This window comes from Jaminaea rosea (genome assembly GCF_003144245.1).
Source record: "Jaminaea rosea strain MCA 5214 unplaced genomic scaffold BDZ90scaffold_10, whole genome shotgun sequence".
In the NCBI taxonomy this organism is placed as follows: Eukaryota; Fungi; Basidiomycota; class Exobasidiomycetes; order Microstromatales; genus Jaminaea; species Jaminaea rosea.
This window is the reverse complement of record NW_020289984.1, coordinates 409,593-434,896: the sequence shown is the minus strand read 5'-3', so window position 1 is coordinate 434,896 and position 25,304 is coordinate 409,593. Positions and strand designations below refer to the sequence as shown.

At 58.7% G+C, this 25,304-nt stretch overlaps 16 protein-coding genes across 16 annotated transcripts; 9 read left to right on the top strand and 7 right to left on the bottom strand.

Annotated features, from left to right (window-relative positions):
* Positions 1-81: 81 nt before the first annotated feature.
* On the top strand, positions 82-2,190 carry BDZ90DRAFT_41477 (glycoside hydrolase). The gene is made up of 4 exons (XM_025509583.1): positions 82-229; positions 291-596; positions 666-1,135; positions 1,212-2,190. Exons 1-4 carry the CDS (start codon positions 221-223, stop codon positions 1,966-1,968), a joined length of 1,542 nt encoding a protein of 513 aa, XP_025361174.1. The 5' UTR covers positions 82-220; the 3' UTR covers positions 1,969-2,190.
* Positions 1,893-2,330, bottom strand: BDZ90DRAFT_253965 (hypothetical protein; the record flags this gene model as incomplete). Its single annotated transcript, XM_025507809.1, has 2 exons — positions 1,893-2,108; positions 2,181-2,330. The coding sequence occupies 2 exons, from the start codon at positions 2,328-2,330 to the stop codon at positions 2,022-2,024; spliced, it is 237 nt and encodes a 78-aa protein (XP_025361173.1). The 3' UTR covers positions 1,893-2,021.
* A 206-nt stretch (positions 2,331-2,536) lies between these two features.
* On the top strand, positions 2,537-4,260 carry BDZ90DRAFT_233169 (NIF-domain-containing protein). Its single transcript, XM_025506540.1, has one exon. It carries the CDS (start codon positions 2,563-2,565, stop codon positions 4,030-4,032), a length of 1,470 nt encoding a protein of 489 aa, XP_025361172.1. The 5' UTR covers positions 2,537-2,562; the 3' UTR covers positions 4,033-4,260.
* BDZ90DRAFT_221778 (hypothetical protein) lies at positions 4,207-4,973 on the bottom strand (the record flags this gene model as incomplete). The annotated part of the gene is made up of 3 exons (XM_025504494.1): positions 4,207-4,491; positions 4,558-4,685; positions 4,760-4,973. Coding segments are annotated over 3 exons (627 nt in total), but the record flags the coding sequence as incomplete, so codon positions are not given.
* A 160-nt stretch (positions 4,974-5,133) lies between these two features.
* Positions 5,134-6,717, top strand: BDZ90DRAFT_275279 (hypothetical protein). Its single transcript, XM_025508872.1, has 2 exons — positions 5,134-5,555; positions 5,644-6,717. The coding sequence occupies exons 1-2, from the start codon at positions 5,292-5,294 to the stop codon at positions 6,448-6,450; spliced, it is 1,071 nt and encodes a 356-aa protein (XP_025361170.1). The 5' UTR covers positions 5,134-5,291; the 3' UTR covers positions 6,451-6,717.
* A 105-nt stretch (positions 6,718-6,822) lies between these two features.
* Positions 6,823-8,864, bottom strand: BDZ90DRAFT_233167 (PP2C-domain-containing protein). The gene is made up of 4 exons (XM_025506539.1): positions 8,734-8,864; positions 8,624-8,639; positions 8,481-8,547; positions 6,823-8,402 (listed from the first exon to the last, which is right to left on the bottom strand). The coding sequence occupies exons 1-4, from the start codon at positions 8,738-8,740 to the stop codon at positions 6,927-6,929; spliced, it is 1,566 nt and encodes a 521-aa protein (XP_025361169.1). The 5' UTR covers positions 8,741-8,864; the 3' UTR covers positions 6,823-6,926.
* Positions 8,865-9,000: 136 nt separating this feature from the next.
* On the top strand, positions 9,001-10,008 carry BDZ90DRAFT_233166 (hypothetical protein). The gene is made up of 2 exons (XM_025506538.1): positions 9,001-9,332; positions 9,394-10,008. The coding sequence occupies exons 1-2, from the start codon at positions 9,153-9,155 to the stop codon at positions 9,820-9,822; spliced, it is 609 nt and encodes a 202-aa protein (XP_025361168.1). The 5' UTR covers positions 9,001-9,152; the 3' UTR covers positions 9,823-10,008.
* BDZ90DRAFT_41349 (DUF500-domain-containing protein) lies at positions 9,747-12,238 on the bottom strand. The gene is made up of 2 exons (XM_025509581.1): positions 11,912-12,238; positions 9,747-11,824 (listed from the first exon to the last, which is right to left on the bottom strand). The coding sequence occupies exons 1-2, from the start codon at positions 12,174-12,176 to the stop codon at positions 10,017-10,019; spliced, it is 2,073 nt and encodes a 690-aa protein (XP_025361167.1). The 5' UTR covers positions 12,177-12,238; the 3' UTR covers positions 9,747-10,016.
* A 495-nt stretch (positions 12,239-12,733) lies between these two features.
* Positions 12,734-13,666, top strand: BDZ90DRAFT_227740 (hypothetical protein; the record flags this gene model as incomplete). Its single annotated transcript, XM_025504774.1, has 2 exons — positions 12,734-13,166; positions 13,251-13,666. The coding sequence occupies 2 exons, from the start codon at positions 12,734-12,736 to the stop codon at positions 13,664-13,666; spliced, it is 849 nt and encodes a 282-aa protein (XP_025361166.1).
* Positions 13,667-13,765: 99 nt separating this feature from the next.
* BDZ90DRAFT_41143 (hypothetical protein) lies at positions 13,766-15,088 on the top strand. The gene is made up of 3 exons (XM_025509576.1): positions 13,766-14,156; positions 14,241-14,437; positions 14,505-15,088. Exons 1-3 carry the CDS (start codon positions 14,037-14,039, stop codon positions 14,848-14,850), a joined length of 663 nt encoding a protein of 220 aa, XP_025361165.1. The 5' UTR covers positions 13,766-14,036; the 3' UTR covers positions 14,851-15,088.
* BDZ90DRAFT_41261 (hypothetical protein) lies at positions 15,086-16,158 on the bottom strand. Its single transcript, XM_025509577.1, has one exon. It carries the CDS (start codon positions 15,927-15,929, stop codon positions 15,327-15,329), a length of 603 nt encoding a protein of 200 aa, XP_025361164.1. The 5' UTR covers positions 15,930-16,158; the 3' UTR covers positions 15,086-15,326.
* Positions 16,159-16,185: 27 nt separating this feature from the next.
* Positions 16,186-17,359, bottom strand: BDZ90DRAFT_41312 (hypothetical protein). Its single transcript, XM_025509580.1, has 3 exons — positions 16,791-17,359; positions 16,590-16,715; positions 16,186-16,509 (listed from the first exon to the last, which is right to left on the bottom strand). The coding sequence occupies exons 1-3, from the start codon at positions 17,029-17,031 to the stop codon at positions 16,442-16,444; spliced, it is 435 nt and encodes a 144-aa protein (XP_025361163.1). The 5' UTR covers positions 17,032-17,359; the 3' UTR covers positions 16,186-16,441.
* A 1,384-nt stretch (positions 17,360-18,743) lies between these two features.
* On the top strand, positions 18,744-20,090 carry BDZ90DRAFT_41136 (hypothetical protein). The gene is made up of 3 exons (XM_025509575.1): positions 18,744-19,072; positions 19,204-19,296; positions 19,374-20,090. The coding sequence occupies exons 1-3, from the start codon at positions 19,033-19,035 to the stop codon at positions 19,952-19,954; spliced, it is 714 nt and encodes a 237-aa protein (XP_025361162.1). The 5' UTR covers positions 18,744-19,032; the 3' UTR covers positions 19,955-20,090.
* Positions 20,091-22,046, top strand: BDZ90DRAFT_41114 (hypothetical protein). Its single transcript, XM_025509574.1, has 3 exons — positions 20,091-20,346; positions 20,417-21,389; positions 21,473-22,046. Exons 1-3 carry the CDS (start codon positions 20,226-20,228, stop codon positions 21,720-21,722), a joined length of 1,344 nt encoding a protein of 447 aa, XP_025361161.1. The 5' UTR covers positions 20,091-20,225; the 3' UTR covers positions 21,723-22,046.
* Positions 21,565-22,213, top strand: BDZ90DRAFT_41277 (hypothetical protein). Its single transcript, XM_025509578.1, has one exon. It carries the CDS (start codon positions 21,735-21,737, stop codon positions 22,086-22,088), a length of 354 nt encoding a protein of 117 aa, XP_025361160.1. The 5' UTR covers positions 21,565-21,734; the 3' UTR covers positions 22,089-22,213.
* Positions 22,214-23,390: 1,177 nt separating this feature from the next.
* On the bottom strand, positions 23,391-24,060 carry BDZ90DRAFT_233163 (hypothetical protein). Its single transcript, XM_025506537.1, has one exon. It carries the CDS (start codon positions 23,888-23,890, stop codon positions 23,564-23,566), a length of 327 nt encoding a protein of 108 aa, XP_025361159.1. The 5' UTR covers positions 23,891-24,060; the 3' UTR covers positions 23,391-23,563.
* Positions 24,061-25,304: the final 1,244 nt, after the last annotated feature.

Sequence of the window (25,304 nt, the reverse complement as noted above, 5' to 3'; positions counted from 1 at the left end):
GTGCACATTGTATCATCCTCTCAGCCTCACTTGTCTTGCTATTCATCGTCATCGCTCACCATTGAGCTCCTGGGATTTACGAGGGCGGTGCGTGAGAAACGGCGGCAAGGGTCCTGCCCGGCCTCCACATGGCGGTGCGGGGCTACGCCGGGACAAGAATAGAAGAAGTGACCGCTTCGCCCTCATTGTACAGTATCCTTCCCTGGAACAACTCTCAACCATGAAGAAGGTAAGAGTACGCCTGCTGTATCCCTATCGCCGCGTCAGCTGATCACACCTTCCTTCCGCAGTTCCTAGGCAAACTCGAGTCCAAGCTGGACAGCTCCAGCTCCTCTCCCTCAGCGTCTTCCGGCGCTCCTCCTCCCTCCCTCTCCTCCCCACCCTCCTGCACCCAGCTCTATCGCTACCGAGAGCAGGCAGGCGTCAACCTCGGATCATGGTTCAGTCTAGAAGGATGGCTCTCTCCATCCATCTTTGACCAGAATGGGGCACCAAAGGGAAGCGAGATGGATTTGCTCGAGAAGCTTGGACCGGAGAAGGCGAGAGAGGTACTGGAGAAGCATTGGGATGGGTGGGTGAATGAAGGGGATTGGAAGGTGAGCCGTGAGGGAGAAGAAGGATGAGAGCCGCATCACGATGGGCTGACATTCTGCTCCCGCTCGCAGTGGATGTCCGCTCAAGGCATCAATACGGTGCGTCTCCCACTCGCCTACTATCACCTCCTTCCCGGCTCCCCCTCCTCCTCCTCCCTCATGTCGCGCACCGAGTACGAGAAGTACGCCCCTGCCTACACTGCAGCCTGGCAGCGCGTCGTTGCCGCTATTCAGACGGCCGCCAAATATGACATCGGCGTCCTCATCGACCTGCATGGCGCGCCAGGGGCGCAGAATGGTGAGGGTCACTCAGGCCTGTCAGGGGGAAAGGCGGGGTTGTGGGATAGCAAAGATAAGCAGAGGAAGACAATTGAGATTCTTGTGGCGCTCGTGGGAGAGGTGCAGCAATTTGAGAACGTGGTGGGCGTAGAGCTGCTCAATGAGCCCAAGAATAGTGGACGCTTGCAGGGCTTCTATGAGGAGGCTATCAAGGCGATTCGGGGGAAGGGCAGTGACATGCCGCTTTATGTTAGCGACTCTTGGTGAGTAGCCGCAGCGACACAGGCCGCAATGGGAAGCGAAGCAGACCTGACTCTCTTCACCGCTCCACGCTGGCAGGGACCTCTCCCACTACTCTGGCTGGGCTGCCTCTCAATCCAACGCAGGCAACTTCATCGTCGTCGATCACCACCTGTATCGTTGCTTCACCCCACAAGACCACTCCACTCCAGCCACAGAGCACGCCAAGCGCTGTCAGCCAGGCGGAGGTGGTCCCACCTGGAACATGCTAAGCGGAGCCGCCTCCCAGCTCGGTGGGTCGCTCATCATAGGCGAATGGTCCTCTGCTCTGAATCCTGGTTCACTGCAGGGGCAGGACCAAGGAGAGGCGCAGCGACAGTGGGGTCAGGCACAGATGGCTGCATACACGCAGAGTGGATGCGGAGGCAGCATGTACTGGACGCTGAAGAAGGAAGGGAAGCCTGATGCAGGTTGGTGTCTCTACACTGCACTCGAGCAAGGCGTCCTGCCTGCTAGAATGGGCAGACCTTCCCTCGCCAAGCTGCTGGGCAGTGATGTTCCAGGCAAGGGCAAGCAGGCGCAAGATGCTGCTTTCTCAGGTCATGCCAACTACTGGAATAGCAAAGGTGCCAAGGGAGACCACGCCGCCTTTGCGCAGGGCTTCGAGCAAGGCTGGAAGGACTCAGTGGCCTTTGCGCAAGCCTCGGAGAGCCTGATTGGTTTTAGAGGCCAATGGGCCAAGCAGCGTGCTGAGGCTTGGAAGAGGGAAGGAGGGGATGGGGGGCAGGCGTGGGAGTTTGAGCATGGCTGCCGACAGGCGATTGAGGCATTCAAGGCGGCGGCAATGCAGACGTGAGCGTAGGTAGAGGATGTAACGGGGTATCGTATCGTATTGTGTTGCGCTCTCGTCTAGGCCTTTGTAGCAAAACTCTCCTCCGAGGGGACTGGGTCCTTTGGATGCTTGGATTCGTAATGAACGACGAGGATCTTGTATGACTGTTTGTGAGCGATTGGCATTGTCAGCATGATGTGTTCCCTGCCCCTCCGCCTCTCTGGGCCGCTACCCACTGGAATGCCAATCAAGCACTTCTTACACATGAACGTCCTCAACCCTGCCGCTCTGGCCTCTCCCAGCTGACTCTTGCCTGTTCCTTTACCTCCTGCGGCCTTCTTCTGAGCAGCAGCTTGCGCTTGTGCTTTTGCGTGCCCGCGAACCATGGCTCACCAGCGATGATAGACTAGAGGGGCGTGTGGTGATAGGAAGGGAGGAAGCGGCGGCAATGTCGAACGACTCGCAATCATGCGCCCACGCTCAATGGCTCGCCTCGCTCAGCTCTGTCCGGCCACGACTGTTTGTCCGCGCGCCGACGGCCTTTGTGCCGCCCGTCCGTCGAAAAGTCGACTTGCTCGGCAGCTTCCTTTCGTCATCCTCGTCGAACCCCACATCACCATGTTACCCGCAGCCTCACATGCGATAGCAAGGGGCATGGCTCGCCCTGCCTCTTCATCAGCATACACCATCCTTTCAAGACGGTCCTTTGCCTCACAAGGGCCTCCTCCGCCCAAGCCGCCGCCGCCGCCTCCTCGCAGCGACGAGGAGCAATCAGCCGACAAGGTCGACCCGGCGGCGGCCAAGGAGGATGCTTCCACCTCTACGCCAGCAACCCAGCGCCCTCGCGGCCTTTCTGCCTTCGATATCGACACAACGCTAGCTACCATCCCCGACGAAGGCAGTGGCTCAAAGGGTGGTCGCACGGGCGCGCGTGCGAGATCAGATCGTCCTCAGTCTTCCATCGAAAAGTCCCGCAGAAACTGGTATCGCCTCGCCTTCCTTGGCATGCTGGGTTTCGGGGGCTATCAGCTGGCCCTACTTGGGCGTGATTGGGACACAGTCAAGGATCGTGAACGTTTCGCCTCAGACCCGTCCAGCTCCAATGCCCTTGGCAGGATCAAGCTGAGGCTGAAAGCGGCTTATGACGACTTTAACGCTCCTGTGTGGGAGAAGCTCCTTCCCGACCCCTTGCCGGACCCATATCAACGCCCTTACACCTTGGTGGTCGACTTGGACGACTTGCTCGTGCACAGCCACTGGACAAGAGAGCATGGCTGGCGTACAGCTAAACGTCCAGGGCTCGACTACTTCCTGGGCTACCTCAGCCAGTTCTGGGAGATTGTCCTGTACACCAGCCAGCCATTCTACGCTGTTGGCCCCATCATTGAGAAGCTGGACCCTGATCGCCGATTCATTGCGTACATGCTCTTCCGCGAGTCATGCCGCACTCTTCCTAATGGCCAGATCGTCAAGGATCTGTCAGCATTGAATCGCGACCTGTCAAAGGTACTGGTCCTGGACACCGACAAGAGCAAATACGCGCTGCACCCGGAGAATGGAGTCGAACTCAAGAAGTGGCAGGGGGACAGGAAGGACACCGAGTTACTCGACGTGCTGAGCTTCCTCGAGGCAATTGCCATCTACAACATCGCTGATGTCAGGCCGGTGCTGAAGAACTACGAGGGCCAATACCTCCCAGAAGAGTTTGCCCGCAAACAGCGAGAAGACAAGCAGCGTCGTCTTGCCGAATGGCAGGCCTCTGGCTCCAAGCCCAGCGGCAGCAGCAGTAGCTGGGGTAGTCTCTTTTCTGGAATCAAGGGCTCGAGCAGCCCCTCAGCACAGGGTGGCGCCCATGGCCCGCCCAAGACGCTGTTTGAACAGGAGCAAGACAGGTTCCGCCAGCAGTATGTCGAAGAGCAGAAGTACTGGGCGGAGAATGGCGAGGCGATGAGGAAGGCGGCGAAGGAGGAGCAGGAGAAGCAGATGGCCAACATGAAGTTTAGCGTGTTTGACCTCTTGTCGGGCAAGCAATTTGACCAGGCGGCGCAAGCTGCTCAGCAGGGAGGACCGGGAGGGGACAAGAAGTAGACACTGTGACGGAAGGAGCGTAGAGATGGGATGGGCTCTCAGGGTGAGAAGGGAGGAGAGGCGAGGGGAGCAGCGAGACGCTTGCACTACACTACCACCACTACTACCACTCGTATCTGTATCTCCTCTATCCTGGTCAATCTGGTATTGCATGCAAACGTATCTCGCACCGCGCTACTCCCATTGCACCCTCCCTTTCGCCCACTGATCCGCCACCATATTCAAGCGATGATAATCTGTCCGCATCTCCCTGTATCGCCTGATAAAGAGGGCGTCATCGTCCTGCTTCGCGCCGCTTTGCTGCTGTTGCTGACCGCCCTCGGGCGGTGTGGATGAGGTCGACGTGGAAGGCAGGACAACCCCTTCCTCGACGAAAGCCGCTGCCAGCGATTCGGACTCCTCATGGAGCTTGGAGGCCTTTTGAACGACTTGAGCATGCAGGTAGGAGGGGGCGAAGCGCTGAGATGCGGGGCGGTTGAGATCAGCTGGTGTCGGTCAGTCAGTGACATACTGTTGTCTGCTTACCCGATGTTGCTCCCTCATCTCAGCCTCGACGCCCGGCCAAGCTGACTGCGCAGCCACTGCCCGATCGTAGTATTCTTGTGTCTCTCTTCGCAGCGACTCGAGGTGGGGTTGCATTGCTAGATTGCGGGCTGGCGAGCGTATCACGATTGTCAGCAATGCATGGTATCGTCGCCGCCCCCACAATCATCTCGCTACTACTCACCAGCCCTCTCCTCACATCCCTTGACCAGTGCTACATGCTCATCACGCATCGCCTTCACCTCCGGCAGTGAATGGACAAAGGCATCAAAGTAGGCGCCGCCGTCTCCTCCCTGTCCATTGGCAGAGGCGAGAAGATCTTCGAGGTCTTCTCGTGTGAGTGAAGAGGTAGAAGGGAAGTCGCGCGAGAGGGGCGAGTCGAAGGACATGGCTGCTGATGGTGGGTAATGTGATTGAAGCGGGCAGAGGCAAGCCAAGGGTCAAGCAAGGCCAGTCGCGTCGCTCTTTCCGACCCCCCGCGGTGGAGGCAGCGAGCGAGTCGAGCAGAAGCAGCCTTGATTTTGGCAAGCAGATGGATGGCCCTGCCTTCTTGGCTTCGCTCCTCACCCTTCGTGACAGCTGAAATACGATTGACCTCAGGCGGTCATCGTCCTGCCGTCACCTACCACCCTTCTTCTGAACATCATCGCCTTCAACAGGCGTCGTCCCTGCGTGCGGGCAGGGACAGCTGCTGAGGGAGCGCTCATCTAGCCAAGATGTCGACTCAGCTCCCCAAGCAAGGTGCCCTCAAGTCGGACGATCGCCGTCGCAACGACGAGGAGTGGCTCATACGCGGCGCCAATGCCTGGCTACTCAAACAGCACAAGGAGAGCAACCATCCTTTGCCTCACATCCCGGCCACCTGGAATGCTGCCCTTCATCAAGGCTATCTTTTCCCTGCTGACTTTTGGCGCTTCATTGCAATCGCCTGCTGCCGTCGTCGCACGCCTCACAATGTTCAGAATTTTCCCACAACTGGGGTGAGTGCCGGTGAGCACGTGAAGATGATAGGCAAGGCTGTGATGCTGACAACATGCTCCTTGACCCTTCGCTCGCTCGCACGCAAAGGAGTTTAGCCCCCTAGGCACAGAGCTCGCACTCAGCAGGCTCAACACGGCCTTTGATACGTACGCCCACCTGCATCCAACCGCACACCTCCAGAACACCTTCAAGGAGCAGGCCATAACACTCGTCAAATCTGTGACTGCTCAAGACGTCAGCCCTACCACTCAGTCGACCACTAGCTCCAACGCCAGCCCAAACGAAGAGGCCAAGTCCCGCAAGCGCGCGAAGATCTCGATCCCCGAGAGCTCACAGGTCCATGGCGGCGCTGGACCACCTACCTTTTACTCTCCTATCGACCACCCAGCGCTCATCAATGGCAGCGCAAACGGCAGTGGCAGCGGCGTAGCCAGCAGCAGCAACGGCGTTCAACAAGGTCCTGCTACTTCTCTGCCCCTACCTCCACCGCCCGCCCCTGCTGCCGATCTGCTTCCTCAGCCTAGGCTAGCACTCCAAACTGAAGCACCCAAGACTATCACTCAAGCCGCACTCATCACTAGCACCACTTCTGAATTTGCAGGGCCAGCTCACAGCATCAGCAATGTCAGAGCCCTCATGGCTCTAGCCAACCTCACCAACCGAGCCAACTCCGAGCCTCTCACCTGCGTCTCGCCTACTGTGCTCGTCAAGAAGCCAGTCGACCCCGCTGTCGTCCATGATGGCGCTATCTCTGCTGCAAACGACGCTATTGCTGTCAGCGCCAATGGCAAGGCAACGCAAGACGATCCAGAGGTCAAGAGCAAAGAAGACGAGTCTGACGCCAAGGCTCGTGAACTGGCAGCTAGTGCTCAGAGTGGATGCGGGGTCGCCTAGTCTGGCCACGCAGAGCCTCGACACTTTGACGACGACAGTGACGACCAAGAGGCTCAACTAGCCCGGGCGGCAAGTTCTCGAGCACACGACAAGGCCATGACACGCGGCAAATTAAACCATACCCATCTAACACCATCGACTACCAGCGACTATCAACCTTAGCTCCGCCATCAATCCATACCTGTGTCACCTTACAGATTCTCCCTATGATCTCTGTCTCTCGAGACCGACAACTCCACATCAAATCAATACCATCCACAGTTACATCTTCGCAGTCGTGCTTCCATGACATCGCATGATCGTCCTGCATCGTCTCCACATCTCCATGCAGTCATATCGCAGCTCGAGGTCTCACGCTGACAATCCGCTGACGACGAAGCTACACATCCATGCATTGAAACGATCGTTAGATGAAAATGAATCCGCCCCACCAATCAGCCATGCCTCCCTTCACGTGTATCATCAATGGCTGCCCCTCACGCCCTCCCCTCCAGAACTGCCTCCCCCTCATCCGTCGGTGGGGCATTAACGCCTCCTCCCAAGCTATCCTCGCTAGACCCCGCACTACTAGGCTCATCGCTCTCCCCTCCTGCCGCAGCACCCCTCGAAGCTTTTGCGGCCGCTTTCGCCTTTGCCCTAGCCTCAGCAGCCCCTACGCGCGTTTGAGCTCCATTACTCCCATCAGCATTGAACCTCACCACCATGACGCTCGTATTGTCCGTCGAAAAGTTGCTCAACGCATGTCCCAACAAACGCTGCGCCGCCTCCTGCGGGTCGACCACCCCTTTCACCAGATCAATAGCATCCTGATCATCCGTAACGTCCCACAGCCCATCGCAGGCCACGATGAGGAACTCGTCTTCCTCCCCTAGGGTCGTCTCTGTAGTGTAAGGGGCACCTACGACGAATTCCTTCATTGCTGAGTCGCCAAGAGAGCGAGTGACGGCTAGGACGGCGTTGACTCGGTTGTTCATGACGAAACCGCCCGCGTCCGTTATGCGCTTCGCTTCGGCTGAGTCGCTGGCTTTGTGGTCGTACGTAAGGCGGACGGCATGGCCTCGCCGGCAGAGGACGGCTCGGGCGTCGCCGACGTTGGCTGTGTAGAGGACGCGGCGCGTTTTGCTGGTCGTTGCAGGGTGAGTCAGCCCGTCGGATGGTGACGAAGAGGAGGAGGAGGGATCCACAGCAGTGCTGGGCTCAGCCTTGCTACTTTCGACCGCTGCTTGCTGTCCGGGTGAAGAGGATGATGAAGAAGAGTTGACTGCTGCACTGGCCTCTGCGCGTTCTTCGCTCGTGGCACCGCCGGACGAGCCATGTCGTAGTCGCTTCGCAAAGGAGCTCAGCAGGCCGCCCGTGCTGCTTGATGAGCTGGGCGGCGGCGATGATGACGGGGGCGACGAAGTGGACGCTGCCTGCTCGTCCCCGTCTGCAGCTGAGCCTCCAATCTTGGTCTGACCCTTGTTTGCACTTGCCGGATTGACCCCGCCCGTCTTAGGATGCGCGATGGGTCTACCCTGCTCATCCTCCAACCTCAAGAAGCAGGTGACCGCCGTGCATCCACTGCTGCTTCCCTGATCCTGCGCCAGTTGCTCCAGCTCACGATCGACATCATGGTAGGTCCTGTTCATGACGTCGGGCACGGCTTCACCCGCATCATTGGAGGAGATGAGGGCCTGTGTGAGGTACTCGTGAAAATGTTGACCGCACCACTCTGCTGCATGTTTACCGGCGTGGCCGTCGAAGATGGAGAAGTATCCTTGCCCGTGGACCCCACCGAAAGAGTAGACGAAGGCATGAGAGTCTTCCATTGTTCGGCGCCAGCGTTTGTTCCGGTCTTCTGCGATGCCTACTTTGAAGGGCCATATTGTGGAGGATGACGACGAGGAGGGGGCCTGTTGTTGCGATGATGAGGAGGCGGAGGCAGCGCTAGCTGCTGGATGGCAGTTGACGACCTGTGGGCATGTGAGGAAAGGAATGTGAGCTGGATTGACATGAGTGAGGGTGGGAAGCGCTGCCTGTATGCTACACACCCCATGCGTGTTGGCCCCATCAGCCGTCGATTCGGCTGTTGACTCGGCATTGCCTGCTGATGTGTCACTGTGGTTGCAATGCAAGGGAGGCGTGACTGTGAGCTGAGATACCATGTACACCATTGGAGCGACACGCAACTCACAGGCCTGGACGTAGACCTGGCGGAGGAGACGAGGGCATGTACGAGTGGAGAAGAGAGCGAGTCAGACAAAACAATGCGCCGTCCTTGGACCCTTGTCTCCGCCCACTCACCTGGCATGATGACCAGCGCTCGATGCTTCTCAGGCAATCAAGATGCTCTGGTGCTGGTGTGTGATGGGTTTATGCTGATTGTGGCGCCCTGGGTGATGATGATGATGAAGACGAGTGAGACGGTAAGGAACACACACACAGACGAGCGTCGCACCTTTGTCTCGACTCGCACCCTCGTCTCGCGACTGGCCTCGCCCGCGGCCTCCGCCTCCGCGCCGAACCCTCGTCTGCCTCGATGCTGCCTGCACCTCCGTCCACTCGTCAGCCGGCAGCCCGCTCAGCCCGCTCTCGCCCAGCCAGCCGATTTCGCTTGACCCACGCCTGCTCAAGCCAACGCAACGCGCCTTGCAACGCCCCTCAAGCACCAAGGAGGATCAGGGTCAACGATAGATCTGTGGCTTAAGTCGAGGTCCATCATCATGGTCAAGGCCTTCCTCTCTGCCCTCACGGGTCTCTGTACCATTCTGGCAGTACTGCTGGCCTTCTTGGCGTTCGCGACCGCGTACCTCGCCTTGCTCTCCCACCTCGGTCGCGCCAAAGGAGCAACACCGACACGACCGTCAGAACAGGAGAAGCGATACACACTCGCAGTCGCTGCAGTGAGTGGAACTCGCCTACCTCATGCAAGACTGCTCGACTGATTAATCCCTCGCCCCACAGGTCTCCTGCCTCCTGGTCATTCTCCTCGCCTACACCGAATCTCTCCCCTTCATCTTGACCCTGACCTGCCTCGTCCTCTCGCATCTGCCCTCATCCTCTCTTCTCCCCATTCCACCATCGATCAGCCTCGGGCTACCCTTAATACCACATGTCCTCCTCACTCTCCACCTTTCCCGCCTCCACCACGCCGCGCACCAGGCCCGATCCCCGGCCAACCTCTTGCCGGGCGGTAGGTTGAGCTGGGATCACGATCCAGCGATCCTCGATGCGGGGTATGGGGCACGAGAAACGCTAATGCTGTTCCTGGGGATGGTGTGGGGGACGCCGATGGTGCGAGGAACATTTTGGCTGGCAAGGCAGAGAGTCTGGATCGACGAGGCTAGTAGAAGACTTTTACCTACGGCAAACGCGCCGGCGAGAAGAGAGTAGGACTCTATGCGCACGCTCTGCAGCGCAGTTGAGCATGAACTTCGACTCAGGAATAGATTAATGCAAATGATGCTTGGACGACGATATAGCACAAGCGGCTGCTTGGGGGGCCCCGTCGAATCCCTGCATTTATACACAGCATTGCCTGCTCTGCTTGTCCGTCTACATATTGTCCAGAATGACTCCCCTCATGCTCAGGCCTTCGAAGTAGGTGGTCCACCTCTCGACCTGGGCGGTCTCCTCGGCGGCGGTGGAAGAATCCCACTGTTGACGGAAGAGGCTCGCGAAACGCCGGTTGATGCTGGCATCGGTGATTGAGGTGTCGCAGGGGTATCCTCTTCAGGCGTCGGCTTGTCCTCTTGCTGCAGTGGCTGCTTCTCTGCGCTGGTCGGCTCAGGCTCGACATCACCTTCCGCCGCCACGGCTGCAATCGTCTCTGGCTGTGATTCCTCAGTGACCTCGCCAGCTGCGGCCGCTTCCATCACGGCATCCGCCTGGGACTCACTCTCCACGTTCGATGCGACGGGGACCTCAGTCTCCTCGCCTTCCTCGCGGGCGCCCGGTGATGGTGCGGCCCCGGGCATAGACTCGGCCGAGTGCTCAATAGGCGCAGGGCTGTCGTTGCCATCAAGCTCTGCCGCCTCACCACGAGCTACTTCATTTGGATTGTCTGCGGTATCCTGGGTCGTGGTGGCGGGTGCGCCTGCACCTTTGCCATCTTGTCGTCGCGGCGGTGGAAGGATCGGAGTATGACTGCTACCGCTGGCCTCGCTGGCCGCGTCAGCTGCCACGCTCCGCCTCGGACTTGCACCTCCAACCGTTCTGACCGGCGGTGGCAGGAACGCCGCCTTCTCTTTCCCATCCACCTCGTCAAGCTCTTCAACCCTCAGCTCCGGACTCGGCGGCAGTGGCACTTCCCACGGGCTCGGAGGGAGGGGCACATTCGCCGGGTCTTCTCTCGCCCTCGCACCCCAGACCCCACCTTGCACCAACTGCCGCGTGGGCCTCAAACGCCTCTTCGTCGGGTGTTGATCCCAGTGGGTGCGGATTTTGTGATGCATGGGAGGGGGTTCCAGCCTGTAGACGGCGGCGCGTTCTTGCTGTTCGAGGCGGATGTCTTCCTCATCGGGGATGCCGGCAGCTTCAAGGGCTTCGAGCTCTGCAGGGGTCGGAGGGAGGCGAAGCCGCTCCCCGTCGTGTAGCATGTCCTCGTCTTCGTCGGGCAATTCAAGCTCTTGACCTTCATCCGCAGCAGCGTCGCCATCGTGGACTTGCGCCTCTCCATCTGCAGTTCCCTCACCGTGATGGCTTGGCCTCCTGCTGGGCTTGGGGGAGGGCTTGTAACCATTGATGCGCGAAATGACCTCACTCTCCGGCACCTTGACCACATCGTACACAGTCCTCTCCAGCTTTCCTCCTTGCGCCGCTCCTGTCTCTGCGTCCTTTAATGCTCTATGGAGCGGGTATACGCTAGGCGGAATGCGTACCTTACCCTCCAGAATATCAACCGCCTTGATCCCTGGCCAGTAGTAGAATCGCTCATTCTCATCGAAGCGACAGAGGAACGCTTGCGCCATTGCCTCCACTCCAGCATACAGCCCTCTGCTCTGCACATACGAGTAGATGGGCGCACGGTCAATCCCAGTCTCAGCGCTAGTCCCCGCCCCCATTGGACCAGCTGCGATGGCCATTTCGGCGCCCATGGTGACCTTGGCTAACGTCTTGAAGCTGTTGACTGCCTTTTCTGTGTTGAGTAGCAGGATGACATTGAATACGTCGAAGCCCAGCAGTAGACCGACAGCCAGATTGTTGGGAGAAACGCTGTTGGGCGCCGACCAGGAGCCATCAGATAGGCGGGCCATCATCAAGCCCGTGCCGCCGGCCCCGCCGAAGGGAGCGATGCCGCTGCGCATCGCTGTATAGATGACGATCCCCTTGGCGTTGCGAATCGCGGCGGGAGGGATCTTCTTGAGCACTTTTCGCTTCTTCTTGATGATGTTGCCTGGCGTGGTGTTGAGTCAGAAGGTGGTCAGCAGCAGCATCGTAGCTTTGCCTGCTGGCTGGCTGGCTGGCTGGCTGCCTCACTCACCCTTGCCGTCTGCGACTTCCTCCTCCTTCTCATCCTTGGCTGTGATGCCGTCCACCGTGAAAGCCCTCAGAATACGCTCACACTTTGCAATCTCCTCCTCGGTATCATTTGACCTTGGCCAGAAGCGCTCAGCACCAATCTTTGCTGCGCCGGCATTGGCATATCCGGATGCCCAGTCGGAGAGCTTGATCGACTTGTCGAAGGCGGAGCGGCCCCATTTCCCCCATTTGCCGGAGGAGGAAGAGGACGACGCAGCGTCGCTCATCAGCACCGATCTCGTTGTCTGTGTCGTGGAGTGGGACTGGGTGGAAAAAGATGAGGAAGAAGTCAAGGCTGTGCCGCCATTTTGAGCTCGACCTTTGACCTTTGGACCCCCCCCGGCGATGGCTATCCGTCCAGCCGCTGCCGCGTGCCGCACTCCGCCAACGCCGCCCGCCGATCCAAATGCAGCCTTGACGCTCGCGTGCGTGGAGGCATCGCCCAATTTCAAGCTCAGACCGCCGCCGCCCTCGATTCCTGACCAACCAGAGCCAGACGAGACGAGTGAGACGAGGGGGATCGAGCAACTCATCGCCTTCGTGTCTCGGCCCTTTCATCGAGAGTCGAAGCTGTCAAACATCCCCTTCTATTCTCCTTGTCAAGCCACCACGGCTACCGCGCTTCATCAAAGCTACCGCCGCCCGGCCCACCTACTCTAGACCACTTGCCTCTTCCGACTGCGCTTTCATCATGCCAGCCTTTGCCCATCAGAACGCCTGGCTCCCTGCAGCAGGCGGTAGTAGTGGCGCCGGTCTCCTCGACCTCATCTCTTCACCGTCAGCCATGGAGACGCCGCACCCTCCCACGTCTCCACCAGCAGACTCGTGGTGGCCCTTCATCCAAGCCACAGCCTTTCCGTTGGTGGGAGTCGTGCTAGCCAACGTCATGGCCTTCTCGCCCGTACCCACATTTGTCAACATCCTTTCCACAGGCACACTAGGACCCACAGACCCGATGCCCATCGTCATCATGTTTGGCTCTGCGATGCATACGTTCGTCTATTCGCTCGCCATTCGCAATCCCTACATGTACGCCAGCAACGCACCGGCTGTATGCGCCGTAGGCTTCTCGTTCATGTGCATCCTCCGCGCCAAGGATCTGCCTACGGCGCAGATTGCTACCATCCTCACGGTTGCGCTAGGAAGCATCGCGATTGTCATTATCAACTTGGGGCTCAAGGAGATTGTGCAGGTGGCTTGGTCATACAAGCTGTTAGGTGAGTAAGCGACGGCAGCATTGAGCGTGACAGTGTCACACGACCCCTGACACATTCTCGGTCCCCACCTTCTCTGGACACCAGGCGTCACATTCAACGTCTACCAGTACCTCTTCTTCCTCTTCCCTCTTGCGCAGCTCCGCACCATCATCGTCAACAAGGACGCCTCGCCACTCGTGCCCCTCCTCGTTACGTCGGTCACAGTCAATGGCGCCATCTGGTCCGTGTACGGTGCAGCCATCAATGACTGGTTCATTGCCGGACCCAACGTTGCGGCCACGATGGTCGGAGTAGCTCAACTGCTCCTCCTAGCCAGATTTGGCAGGGCAGAGGCCAAGAAGCTGGAGCGCAAACAGCAACAACAGGCGGAGCAGCGCGAGCAACAAGAGAATGGGGATGGTTATCGGGATGAGGAGGAAGGAGAGGGTGAGGGTGGGAATGACCGTGAGGATGGGCAGAGACAAGATCGACAAAACGGCCAATCATCCTCGTCATCATAGTCTCGCCGTCTTGCTACACGCCCTCTTGCAGACACATAATACTACGCCAGGTCACGGAACATAGACTCTGACTCCGACTACTTTCAGCGACTGACGAACGGGCAGGCTCTTCTCACTTCCGCCTCACTTGTCTTCCTCGCTGCGAATGTGATATGCATCCCAGTCAGCCCCCAATCGGGCTGCCGTTCACCAATGCCTGGACTTGGCCCAGATGTCGATTATGGTCGGCAGCTCGTGCATCTCGAACTTGTCTGGCCACTCGCCTAGCTCGGATGGGAAAAGCACGGAGGTGTGTGTCAGCCCAACGCTGATCGACGGTGACGCGCGCGTAGACGTACAATCATCGCCCTCCCCTAGGTAGCGACAATTAATGGTAGGCTGGGAAGGCCCCGCATCATTCAAGCAGAGAGAGAAAGCGGAGGCGTCACAGCCACCTATACGATTAAATGCGTATCCCCCTATGTCACACGGCTTGGCTGCGAGCAAAGAGGTGAGCAAATGGTCTGGTGGTCAGCGCCAACGCTGTTCCCACTGCTGCCCACCACTCACCCATCTCCAGCTTCTTGTTTCCCAGGTAGTTCCAGTCGGCGATCATGCTCTTGCCCTTCCAGTATTGGGCTCGAGTGTCGTTCTCGGTCTTCTTCAATATGCCTTGGCCGTAGTGCTCGCCAAAGCCGTAGGCCTTGGGGGGCTTGGGGCCGGGCGTCCAGGAGCAGAGGACGTGATGGCGGGAGGCGACCTCGCTTCGAAGGGGCAGGGCAAGGCTGAGGAGGGGAAGAAGGAGAAGGGGAAGGAAGGTGACGAGGCAGGGCAAGGCGAGCATTGTGTTGGCAGGTGGGGCTAGGTGCCAGTGTGGATGGAAGGTTACGCTTTCGATCTGGTTGGGACCCTTCATCGCCCCTTCTTATCCTCGTACGACACCACGGTCAAGGCGGCAAGTCTATCATCACAGTGACGCACCTCTCGTCCACCTCACTGCACCTTCGCCAAGGCTCTCGAGGTCAAGCGTTTCCCCTTTACCCCGCCGACACGTCCGCCCCCTCGGCGGATTTGCCTCACCTTTGCCTTTCGATCTCGATCCTCATAGCAAGCGGGGCCCCGCTCAAGCTGGGCAAAAAGACTTTAGGCATCGATGCCGGCGTGTCAGCAAGAGCTTACGTGCAACCCTTCTCGGCGTGACTTGACGGTGACCACGTTACTCTGCACTGCCCTGCTGAGCTGTGCCATTCGCGCACCCTTTTTGGCCGAGGGCGCGGAGGTCCTGCCCGCTACAGTCTCGCCGGGGTATCGGCAGAGAATCCCGAGCCTCACCTGCATTGCTGACGACACCGGACGTGGCGAAGCCAAATCGGTAGAATCATCGACTACGGCCAGGTGTCACGGTATCGACGCAGGAAGTCAGGCGACGGCGCGCCCCTTATGCCAAACGTCAGCCGTCATAACGCAGCGAGATCAGATGTCAACGCGATGGCGGGCGACGCAAGTCAGAGTCACATGATCGAGCAAAAGGAAGAATGAAAGGAATATTGTCTCGATGATGAGCCATGACGTACGGTGTCGTCCCCGGGGTCAAGTGTTGGCGGAGCGGCTATCTCGTCTCCGCTACTGACCCACAACTCACGCTTGTGAGGAGCATCCCCGGCTCAGCAACGCTAGGCGTTCACCCAAATCTCGAGCGTCGAGGGGGCCGACTTTTGCGTGAAGTATCCGGGCCACTCGCCTGCGTCAGGAACGGCAGAGGAGCAGGTCTGTCAGACCTAGCACGACCCACTTGCATCCCTCGGGGCGTCCACGCACAGTCATCTCTACTCTGAAGGTAGTAACAGTCGCCCTCGCTGGAAGCGCCATTGCAATAAGCCCATGAACGGCCAGGACAATCCCCCTCCCAGTCAATTGCCCAGCCGTTACCTCCACAGGGTGTCGCTGGTCCGGTGTAGAGCGGCACGAGGGGGTTGGCAGTCAGCACTCCGCAGCACAGATGCCAAGGGGACGTCTTCGGCTCACCCAGCTCAAGGATATGCCTCCTCAGGTAGCCAAAGTCAGCGGGTCGCAAGCTAGTATTCCCCTGGCACTCGTAGTGAGCTTGGTCGTACCCCGGATCGAGGATCTTGTCTGCCGTACAGTACTTTAAGTAGCCTTGCGTTGCGGGTGACTCCTCGTAGATAGGCTGCCAGTAGCAGATCCAGTGCTCGGCCAGGGCGCCACGGAAAAGCAGCAGAGCGCAGAGGTGCGCAAGACATGTCACGGGGCTGAATGAGTGCATGAGGGGCTACTTCAGTTGAAAAGAAGGGGTTGAGCGTAGCATTGGATCGTCCCGCTACCAACAAGGGCGAACCGCTCAGCAAAGGCCGGAACGACAGCGACATACCGTACTGCGGTTGATTTACCGTTCGCCGCCTCAACGCTGACGCAGAGAGATATTGGTCCGCTATCTAAGCATTCTGTGATTCGGGGTCAGCGACGATGAAAGCAGCCTTAACATTACGACCGGCGCCATCTCTGCACATCGGGGAGTTCCACCGCTGCAGTGCGGACGCGCTTGGCAGAAGGTCTAGCGAGCCCTTCCATCACGGCACAGCAAAGGCGTCGCAACAGCAAGGCAAGGATAGAATAAGAGTGGCATTCTTTCGGATGGGTCGCAATCACGAAACAGGAGTCACAGCGTTGAGGATCGCGACGAGTCGCGATCAGTATGCTCGAGCGCATATCGAGGTCATCGAGCCTACCGCGGACCTGCCACGGTTCGGACTTTCGAAGCCTTCTTGAGGCAAGCCTTTAGGCATTGACCCAAAACTCGAGAGCTCCGGGCTTGGTGGTAGGAGTAAACTCGCCCGGCCACTCGCCTGTGGACAGCGAAAAGAAGGCGCGACTCCACACGGTCAGTAACATCCCTCCCGCTCGTGCAGTATTTGTGCAGGCTCACAGTCATCACCAGATTGCATGTAGAAGCAAGTGCCGGCATTGGAATTGATGCACATCGCAAAAGTGCGGCCGGGGCAGGACCCGTCGTAGTTGCTGAAAGCCCAGCCGTGCTTGCCGCAGGGCGTAGCTGTGGCGTTGCGAACGCGAGGTAGGTACGTCAGACCACCACCTGAAGCTCTGAGGGACATGAATGAAGACTCACACATCTCGAGCGTGTGCCTTCGCAGGAAACCCCAATTAGCTGGTTGCCTCGTTGTGTTCGTGTCGCACTCATAGTGGCCCTTTTCGAGCCCATCAGAGACGTACTTGGCTGAACACGACATTACGTAGCCAAGTGTGCTGGGCGACTTTTTCGTGCGAACCCAAGAGCAGGTCGAGTGATCGGCGTAGACCGTGTGCAGAAAAAGCAGCACCGGAAGCAGGAATAGCGTCAGGAATAGCATAGCGGCAGGCGGCAGGCTGTAGGCTGAGGTTGGTGAGGATGCCGGTGAGGTAAATCTTGGGGCGAAGTGAGGTGGCAGGTCTGCCGGGGGACGGAGGGGCTCAATGGTTGGCTCCTTTATATTCTTTCTCGTCGGGCTTTCATCTCGACGTCGGAGGTCCTCTTTGCACCGCCCACGGATGGGTCCGGATCGTGAGTGGGCTTGAGGCGGTGGCTAAATGATGGTCACGCTTCGTCAAACTGGTGATCCGCTCGTCGCAGCCTTTGCAGCATGACCCATCATGACGGGTGTTGTCATCCGACCAGCAGTACGGGGCTTTGAGGCGACATTTGATTTGTTGCAACGCTATCACCATCCGCCATAACAAGCGGCCTTCGCTTTCGTCAATGTGACCCAGCGCGAGGGCGGCAAGGTGCTTCATGGAGCAGTGACGCTCGAGCCGCCATCTCTCGTATGGCTGATTGCTCAAGATTGATGGACTCAGTCACCTGTTAGCCATTAAGGAACAATTCAAGGACGAGGTGCAGCAACTTTCGGCTGCAAAGAGCATGCCATCAGGAACGCGGTAGGCTTGGGTTACAGACTCAGTCACAACGCTCCCGCTAAACAACGCGCTGTCTTTATCCTGCCGTCAATCTCAGCGGGCCGCCACGCCTATGCGATCTCGCTCATTGTCAGGCGCAAAGGGCCCAGAGGGCGGCCCGCAAATGCCGGAGTGCTACAGAGCCGATCAGACGCGGGTGGCGTGCTCGGGACAGTGTATCAGAAGCGAGAGGTACTCGGCCACACAGTGTTGTCCCTCAGAGTCATCAGCGTCCGCAGCAAAAGCTCATATTCAGCTTCACCTGTCCAGCATAGGGGAACATTTCTGATCGTGAGAGCGGCTTGCTCGTGCGTGTCGCTCAGATGCGATTGCTGGCCCGCGCCGCTTTCCTCCGGTGCTCAAAGCCTGCCGAGTTACGAGCGAGGCAATTGCGTCCCTCCGTGGGATCAATTCCGACATCTCTCCCTGCTGGATGATCAGGCAGACGTTTCTCCGCGCCCTCGATCAGCGGAGACCAGTGAGCGCGAGCGTAGCCGAGGCACGGAGCACCCGCCCTGCCAGTATTGCTCTCAGGCACAAGTCAGGCGCCATTTTGGTGCGATGCTCAGGCACAGCCTCAGCGTGAGGCCAATCACGTCGTCGAGTCAAGTCGCTCCACACTTCGACTTACAATCTTGCCTCTCCACCACTCACTCCTCTTCTCCCTTGAGATTCTCCATTCCACCTCTTCCTCGCATCCTACAGTACGCCCCTCCTCCTCCTCCTTCTCACCCAATTCAATCCCTCTAGCCTCCATCTCACTCTCACTCTACTCGTCGATTTCGACCGAGCATCGGGGCAACGCCGTCTTCGCTTGAAGCCGTGACAGGGACGCTGGGCGTGACAGGTGAGTAGCCATGTACACAACTTCGCCGCACGTCAATGAGTACCTGCTGATCACGCACTCCATCACCACCTCTCTCTTCTCTCCTCCCAGCAGTGCGTAGCCCGTCGACTCAAGCCCGTCGATCAAGGGACAGAAGAATCATGTGAAGCACGTCAACTCAAAACGATAGATCCAAAGGGGGAAGCTGAAGGAGACACAGGCTCGAGCTCAAGAAACCAGATGGGCCCAAAGAAGGGGTCTGAGCGTAGGCAAGTCTAGCCAAGCCAAAGCTCAACAGGAAGTCGAAGGAGACACACACAAGCTCAAAAGACCGAGCATGATCGAGCACGGACGTTTGGGCGGTTAAGTCGGCCTCGCGAAGCTTCAACACCATCAGTCTACTGTTCCTGTTGTGCCCAATTCGCTAGGACAAGAAAACAAGCGCACCGTCGATGAGCGTCTCTATCGCGGTTGTGGGGGACCAAGCGCGAGGTCGCCGCCTCCTTTACCTCTTCTATCACACCAAGATACTGCTCAGCGCTTCTCCTCGTTCCTGCATCATCACCGATCAACACCAACTTCGCTTACCACAATGCCGCCTCTCACCTCCCTCAACAACAAAACCGCGTCGGGTGAGTATCCGTGTTGGCAGCAACTCCCAACGCAACCTGATGCTGCACGTCGGCACGCGAACACAACCATTCTGATCACCCTGCCTCCCTCCTCGCGTCACGTCGCCTCGAATCGTCCATACCCTTTTCAGCCGTGGTCAGCCCATTAGACTTGCAAAGCGAGGACGCACCGCTGCGGACGCCAGCTGCGTGTCGTCCGACAGCGACATTGAGGAGGCCGGACGGTGAGCGTCCGAACAGCGTCCCTGCTGTACGTCGAGCGCCAGCTGAAACCAATCCCCGCCGCCCATCGACTCCACAGTATCAGCTCTCCTCTGGCCTCCCCGTCCACCACGCAGGCTCGCGGCCCAACTCTGGGCGCCTCGGTATCTGCGGCTCGCGCCCGTCTTGCCGCCATTCAGCCCGCCGCATCCACCTCTCTGGCTCGTCTTCCGGCATCACGCCCAGCATCCAGCGCACCATCGTCCCATGCATCTCGCACTCGTCTCACCGCCAGTCTATCTGGTGGTATGGCGGCGTCCTCATCCACAAGTCGCGCCCGTCTACCCGCCAACCTCGCCAGCGGCTCTGCATCCTCTGCCTCTTCATCTCGCCTTCGAATTCACATCGACCTCACAAGCGGGTCTGGATCTTCTTCTTCTTCTTCGCACGCCCGCCTCCACGCTACTGGGTTCGCATCGTCCTCGTCCTCGTCCCGCGCCCGCTTCGACGCCACCGCCGCCTCGTACTCGTCCTCGTCCCGCGCCCACCTCGCCGCCAGCCTCCCAGCAGCATCGTCCTCGTCCTCGTCTCGCGCACACTCCTCTGTGCCCGTCAACCGCGGAGGCGGCAGGATCGAGCCGGGCTCCCATGCGACGTCCGACGCCTGGGTCAAGCTGCTAGCATACCCATGGCCCGAGCTTGGTAGCGCGCAACCCTTGGCAGACATCCCTCTGCTCGTCATGCCCTTCGAGCCGCAGCTGCTGCTCTTTTACATGTCGACTGCGGAGAACGTCATCTGCCGTGACTGGGACGACTTCGAGAGTCACTGCGAGGTCATGGGCTTCCTACAGCTGCTCATCATGGCTGCGTCCAACGAGCCCCCTCCGGTCTGAAGATCGAGGTTTACGGGCTTCTACACCGGGGCTAGCAAGGTCCACACCGTTTGGCGACCATGTGCTGCGATCTGCAACATGGCGTACATGGCCGGGCTCAAGGATCCGCAGACCAACGAGGATCTCCTGATGCAGAAGCTGATCACGCTGTAGAGGAGGCCGTCCGTCGTGCTGGAAGCCGTGAGTAGGTGCGATCGTGATTTGCTTATCTCTCCTGACCACTCGTCTTCTCACCGTGCTCGCCTTGCAGTTCCTCAAGGTACACAGCAAGGACGGCGTGCACCCCACGGTCTGGGCGTCTCAGAGGACGTTGGTCGTGCCATTCGCCGCAAGCAAGGCTACGTCTTCGAGTCGCCATACGAGCTGCTCCCGCCACTCGCGTACACTCCCGGGCGATCGGCCAAGGACAGCGCAGCATTCGAGCGGACCGCATCTTTTCTGCCTGCGATCAGGCAGGGCATTCGCCGTTGGGGCAAGGCAGCCATGAGGGCAAGCTACGTCTCGACGCACATGACGCACCTGCTCGAAGCGATCCTCGAGGGCGATGCGCAGCGCCCCACTTGGAGTCAGCTGCACGACCAAAAGCAGGAGGTGCGCGTCAAGGCGATCGCCAAGTGGGCCAACTCACCAGAAGACAAGGTCATCAAGGCGGCAAAGCTCTTCGGCAACAGCGCGCAAGGCCTCGGAGAGTCCAGCCGAACGCAGCACTGCAAAGGGCTTACGCGGGGCACCTTGTCCGAGACTCTGTCGAGGGAGTGCTTCGTCAAGGGCAGATGCGGGGCTGCTGTCCGCACCGAGGGTCACGCGCTTCACAGCGCACAGTACGAGCGCCGGCTTTCGGAGATCTGGGCGGAGCACCAATACCTGCTTCGCGACGAGGCCCACACCTGCAAGGACTGCGGCAACGACCTGACCTTCATCGCCCTGACCGACCATGGCAGGCAGAAGCGCAAGGCGGAGGGACGACTGAGCAAGGGAAACTTCCCATTCAACTGGTCGCTGTCTCGGATCGACTTGGATCTTGAGCACACTCGAGCCAACTTGGTCCAGTCCTGCAAGACGTGCGCAGCACTCAGGCGGTCCGTAGGCAACGCTCAAATGCCCACCATGATTGAGCGCATCGCCAGCGAGGCTACAACGACGGTGGACCACCGCGGCTTGCTGGGCACTCCTGATGTCTCTCCTCGCGTCGCGCCGACGCTGCAGGAGAACTTCCAACCAGTGTGAGCTCACACTTACCAGCCCTCTACTCTACCACTGATATGCTGACGCAAAATCGTCACCTTACCCGCTTGCCCTCGTACAGTACCTTCCTCTGTTTACCAATCGCGGGGCCCATGCGCTACAAACGTCAGGAGCGCCTCGCCGCAGCCAGATCGGGGGCAGTGCCAAGGCCATCGCCTTCTACAAGCTGCTGCTGCGCCGATGCAAGGGCGGGGACGAATACCTGGACTCGACTGGGCTGGTGCTGCCACTCGGTCTGGCGGACGTCAGTCGCATCGAGCCGCGCCTGGGGTATGATACCAACAACCTGCATCTGCTCTTCGGCCCACTAGATAGGTTCCGCAATGGCTACCCCGATTGTCACGTGGCACGCGCTCCGCGTCGTCCACATCTGTTGTCTCGGAGTCAGAGTCCTCTTTCCTTTGCGATTCATACTCTTTTTGATCTCATCTGCCTACCTCGTTACACCGATGACTCGGTCAATGCCGAGTACATTGAAGGTGTACGGGCGGCGACGGCAGCGCGTGCGGCAGTCCGTGCAATGTAGGACTCGGCAGGCTCGGCCCCCCAACGTCGTGTCTGGCCAGATCCGTTCCGTCCTGCCCTTGTTTACGCCTCCTCACCTGTTGTCTCTCATGTCTTGCTTTCTTACCACATACAATAACTCATTGCTTCACCTTCATCACCCCTGCGGCTGATCCCGGCTCGACTCGTCGACCATCAAGGAGCCCTTCTCCCTCGGTCGAGTACCCTTCAGTCTTTGGTGGCGTGTGCTCTTTTTGTCTCTTCGATGCGGACAGGCGTGATGAGCGAGGAGTCGTGATTGAGCGATCGAGCGCCTCCACGTCGATGGTGAGACAACATGGGAGAGGCAGAACTCAAGCACTGACAATGATATCGCAAAGACTCCAGCATCGACAAATAGGCGAGATGACGATGAGAGGGAGTCAGGAGGCGTGTATGCCGGCTACGAGCTCGTGCCTCTTACGGATGAAGACAGAAGGAAATGACGAAGGGGGTGGAGGTCTTGATATTGGTCGCCCCATGAGTGCTCGTCGACGATGTTGACAGGACGTTGTGTTTGGGCGAGGCAGTCTCTTCGACGAGTGCGTCAACGAGCTGATCGAGCTGATCGAGAAGGGACATGGTCCGGACTGAGGAAGTGTGGCGTGATGACGAGTTCGCCCCGGTGCTGTTGGCCGCCTGCGCAAAGCAAGGGGGCGCGATGATGAGCTCGGCCCGGCGCTCTGCGGTGACCATGCAGACGATTCGCTTCTTGTCGAATCCAACAAGAGCTTGCGGGCGATCATGGCAGAACGTGCAGCCGCTGCCTGGGCGGTTCGGACTCGTACGACGGCGAAGCAGGCGAAGAAGAGATCAGACTGATCTTCACGCCGACTACTACCACTCCAACAACGTCCCCTGCGGGTCGATATTATCCTCGAATGCGAGTGTTGCAACCAACTGCTCTTAAGCTAATGAGTCTCACTCTATGAGTACTGGAATTTCCTCCTGCTTTGAGCATCTTGTCTCTCTAGCTTGCGGTCAACATGCGAGAGCGCGACTCAATTTGAGCGTTGGTCTGCCTGCACTGCCGTGCTGCAAAGATCAAAACCCCTACTATCATGGGTGCGATGTTTTAAGTGTTGGACTGACTTAAGTCCCTCTCGCCCTCGCCGAGGGGTCCAGCGCATGAGTCAGGAATCTTCGGTGAAACGAATCAGCGCCAGTCAGCTGCCTGTGCTCAAGCCACGCATGGGAAGTAACGCAGGAGACTGAGTGATGGAGATAACATTCGACAAGACGATCGACTTGATCCACCCCAATGCACAGCCCTTCCTCCCTCAATGCTCGTAATAGGCCCACAGCTCAACGGTCTGAGGTAGACTCGACGTGTTGAAGAGCGTTGGCCACTCGCCTGCCGCAGCACAGGAGGCCGATGCGTCAGCTTCAATCGCATGCTCCGGCGCCGCCAGCAATGCTTACAATCGTCATCATCGTGCATGTAGAAGCATTCGCCTTTGCAAGAGTCTCCCAGGCAGAGCGCCCACCATTCCGAAACACAGATCGAGTGATAGTCGCGCCCGTAGCCTCCGTGACTTCGCGACGAGGGAAGGTCAGCGTCTTGCACTGCAATTTGCCACGCAGATCTGCACTCACCCACAAGGTGTCCCTACTCGGCGCGACCAGCAGAAGGACGGCAGAAGGTCAGCTCCTGGCACGGCACTACGGTCCCCCACATTGACCTTTCCTCACCCCATTCCAATACCCCTTGCCTCAGACCACCAAAGTCTGCAATCTTGATGCCGGTGTTCACCTTGCATCTGTAGTCCCCTCGCCCTTCCTCCGTAATCGTGAGCTCAGCAGAGCACCACAGGTACAGCGAGGAGTAGGCTGGGGATCGCGTGTATGGACGCCATGAGCATATGGAATGAGCAGCCGAAGCGGAGTGCGGTAGGGTGAGCGAGTGGATGACAAGGGCAAGCAACAGAGAAAGCATGGTGCTGGCTGAGCTCGAGCGAGAGAAGTGAGTGGACGCGAGGAATGAGACAGACAGCAAGCTTCTTAAAGGCTTGCACTAGGTCAGGCAGGGCAGACGTCAGCTGTCGGTAGCGTAAGCCGGCCATACACTCCTTCTTGCTGGCAATGGAGCTGATGGTGCGAGGAGCCTGTCTGCCGCAACAATGCAAGGTCCAGCACGTTGTCTGTCACGGCAATCCGAATCGCGTGTGGGCGCTCGTATCATCTGGTCGGCCTAACCTTCCCTCTTATCGCCTGCTTTTGCGGTCAGACTCACTCGTGCACACTGGTTGAGGTCGCAGGCGCGCACGTGATCGATTGGTGAGATTGTTGACTTGAGTATGATAGGAGAAGTACACCTCTTGGCGAGGTCGTGACCAAGGCAAGCAGCGTGCCCTTGTGCAGCACATAAGCCCTTGCACAATCAATAGTTGCTCCACAGCTCAACCTTCTTGGGCGCGTTGGACAGATTGAAGGGGGTTGGCCACTCGCCTATTGCGCGTCGGGCGTAATGGGGAGGGGTCGATCAGCTTCCTTCTCATGTGATGAATCCAAAGCTCAATGAGGCACAATCATCTTCATCATGCATGTAGTAACAATTGTTGCTGCACGTGTCCTCAAGGCAAAGCGCCCAAAGATCAGCTAGGCAATCTCCCCTGACGTTTTTGCCATATCCCCCGCCCCTGCGGTAGGGTCAGCAAAACCGCAGGTCAGCAACGCGATGAGGGCAAAGCTAGTGGAGTCTCAGTCACCCACCCGCAGGGTGTCCCTAGAAGAGGCCCCGTGATAAGCGGTCAGGAGAAGGTTGTCAGCTCGATGCTAGCATTCAGAGTTCGCCTCCTGAACGCACCCCACTCCAAAATTCCTGGCCTGAGCTTCCCGAAGTCGGCAATCATGACGCCTCCGGCGTTGTGGCAATGATACTGAGCTTGCTCTGTGCCGGCGGTGTCCAAGCGCTGCGCCTCGCATCGCAGCATGTAGCCGTTGAAGGGAGGCGGGCGAGTGTATGGTTTCCAGCTGCAAGAGTGGTGCGTAGCGCCGACAAAAGGCACAGTAAGGAGGACGAAAAGGGTCGACGCGAGCATGGTGAGGCGCAATGACGCTCAGTGGAGCAAAGGTGCGTGGTGTGAGGTTGACAATCTTCGTCAAGAAGACAGAAAGCGAATTGCACACCTCTCCGATCAAGATCACTGTAGCCGTGACCCTCCTCCTTTGGTCAAAGCAAAGAGAGCAACCATCGTTTGGTCAGCACCGGAGGTAATGCGGTGGATCAACCCTTCACCCTCGGGGCGTCTAAACTCGCCAAAGGAACTGTCAGGCCGGCACTGGCGCAGAGCGCGGTAGAGTATCTGATCTCTTTCGGGCCAGCTGCGGAATTCAAGCGGGCAGTCTCG

Coding starts and splice junctions, on each gene's coding strand:
- BDZ90DRAFT_41477 (XM_025509583.1), top strand. Junction 597..665: donor TGAATGAAGGGGATTGGAAG/GTGAGCCGTGAG, acceptor TCCCGCTCGCAG/TGGATGTCCGCTCAAGGCAT. Junction 1,136..1,211: donor CTTTATGTTAGCGACTCTTG/GTGAGTAGCCGC, acceptor CCACGCTGGCAG/GGACCTCTCCCACTACTCTG.
- BDZ90DRAFT_233169 (XM_025506540.1), top strand. CDS start 2,563: ATGTTACCCGCAGCCTCACATGCGATAGCAAGGGGCATGGCTCGCCCT.
- BDZ90DRAFT_275279 (XM_025508872.1), top strand. CDS start 5,292: ATGTCGACTCAGCTCCCCAAGCAAGGTGCCCTCAAGTCGGACGATCGC. Junction 5,556..5,643: donor AGAATTTTCCCACAACTGGG/GTGAGTGCCGGT, acceptor TCGCACGCAAAG/GAGTTTAGCCCCCTAGGCAC.
- BDZ90DRAFT_233167 (XM_025506539.1), bottom strand. Junction 8,403..8,480: donor ATGGGGCCAACACGCATGGG/GTGTGTAGCATA, acceptor ACATGCCCACAG/GTCGTCAACTGCCATCCAGC.
- BDZ90DRAFT_233166 (XM_025506538.1), top strand. CDS start 9,153: ATGGTCAAGGCCTTCCTCTCTGCCCTCACGGGTCTCTGTACCATTCTG. Junction 9,333..9,393: donor ACACACTCGCAGTCGCTGCA/GTGAGTGGAACT, acceptor CTCGCCCCACAG/GTCTCCTGCCTCCTGGTCAT.
- BDZ90DRAFT_41349 (XM_025509581.1), bottom strand. CDS start 12,176: ATGAGCGACGCTGCGTCGTCCTCTTCCTCCTCCGGCAAATGGGGGAAA. Junction 11,825..11,911: donor GGAAGTCGCAGACGGCAAGG/GTGAGTGAGGCA, acceptor ACACCACGCCAG/GCAACATCATCAAGAAGAAG.
- BDZ90DRAFT_41143 (XM_025509576.1), top strand. CDS start 14,037: ATGGTAGGCTGGGAAGGCCCCGCATCATTCAAGCAGAGAGAGAAAGCG. Junction 14,157..14,240: donor GCTTGGCTGCGAGCAAAGAG/GTGAGCAAATGG, acceptor CTTGTTTCCCAG/GTAGTTCCAGTCGGCGATCA. Junction 14,438..14,504: donor GGGCAGGGCAAGGCTGAGGA/GGGGAAGAAGGA, acceptor GTTGGCAGGTGG/GGCTAGGTGCCAGTGTGGAT.
- BDZ90DRAFT_41261 (XM_025509577.1), bottom strand. CDS start 15,929: ATGCACTCATTCAGCCCCGTGACATGTCTTGCGCACCTCTGCGCTCTG.
- BDZ90DRAFT_41312 (XM_025509580.1), bottom strand. CDS start 17,031: ATGCTATTCCTGACGCTATTCCTGCTTCCGGTGCTGCTTTTTCTGCAC. Junction 16,716..16,790: donor AAGGCACACGCTCGAGATGT/GTGAGTCTTCAT, acceptor GCAACGCCACAG/CTACGCCCTGCGGCAAGCAC. Junction 16,510..16,589: donor CATGCAATCTGGTGATGACT/GTGAGCCTGCAC, acceptor CGCTGTCCACAG/GCGAGTGGCCGGGCGAGTTT.
- BDZ90DRAFT_41136 (XM_025509575.1), top strand. CDS start 19,033: ATGCCGCCTCTCACCTCCCTCAACAACAAAACCGCGTCGG. Junction 19,073..19,203: donor CAACAACAAAACCGCGTCGG/GTGAGTATCCGT, acceptor TACCCTTTTCAG/CCGTGGTCAGCCCATTAGAC. Junction 19,297..19,373: donor GACATTGAGGAGGCCGGACG/GTGAGCGTCCGA, acceptor TCGACTCCACAG/TATCAGCTCTCCTCTGGCCT.
- BDZ90DRAFT_41114 (XM_025509574.1), top strand. CDS start 20,226: ATGTGCTGCGATCTGCAACATGGCGTACATGGCCGGGCTCAAGGATCC. Junction 20,347..20,416: donor CGTCCGTCGTGCTGGAAGCC/GTGAGTAGGTGC, acceptor CTCGCCTTGCAG/TTCCTCAAGGTACACAGCAA. Junction 21,390..21,472: donor CAGGAGAACTTCCAACCAGT/GTGAGCTCACAC, acceptor GCCCTCGTACAG/TACCTTCCTCTGTTTACCAA.
- BDZ90DRAFT_41277 (XM_025509578.1), top strand. CDS start 21,735: ATGGCTACCCCGATTGTCACGTGGCACGCGCTCCGCGTCGTCCACATC.
- BDZ90DRAFT_233163 (XM_025506537.1), bottom strand. CDS start 23,890: ATGCTTTCTCTGTTGCTTGCCCTTGTCATCCACTCGCTCACCCTACCG.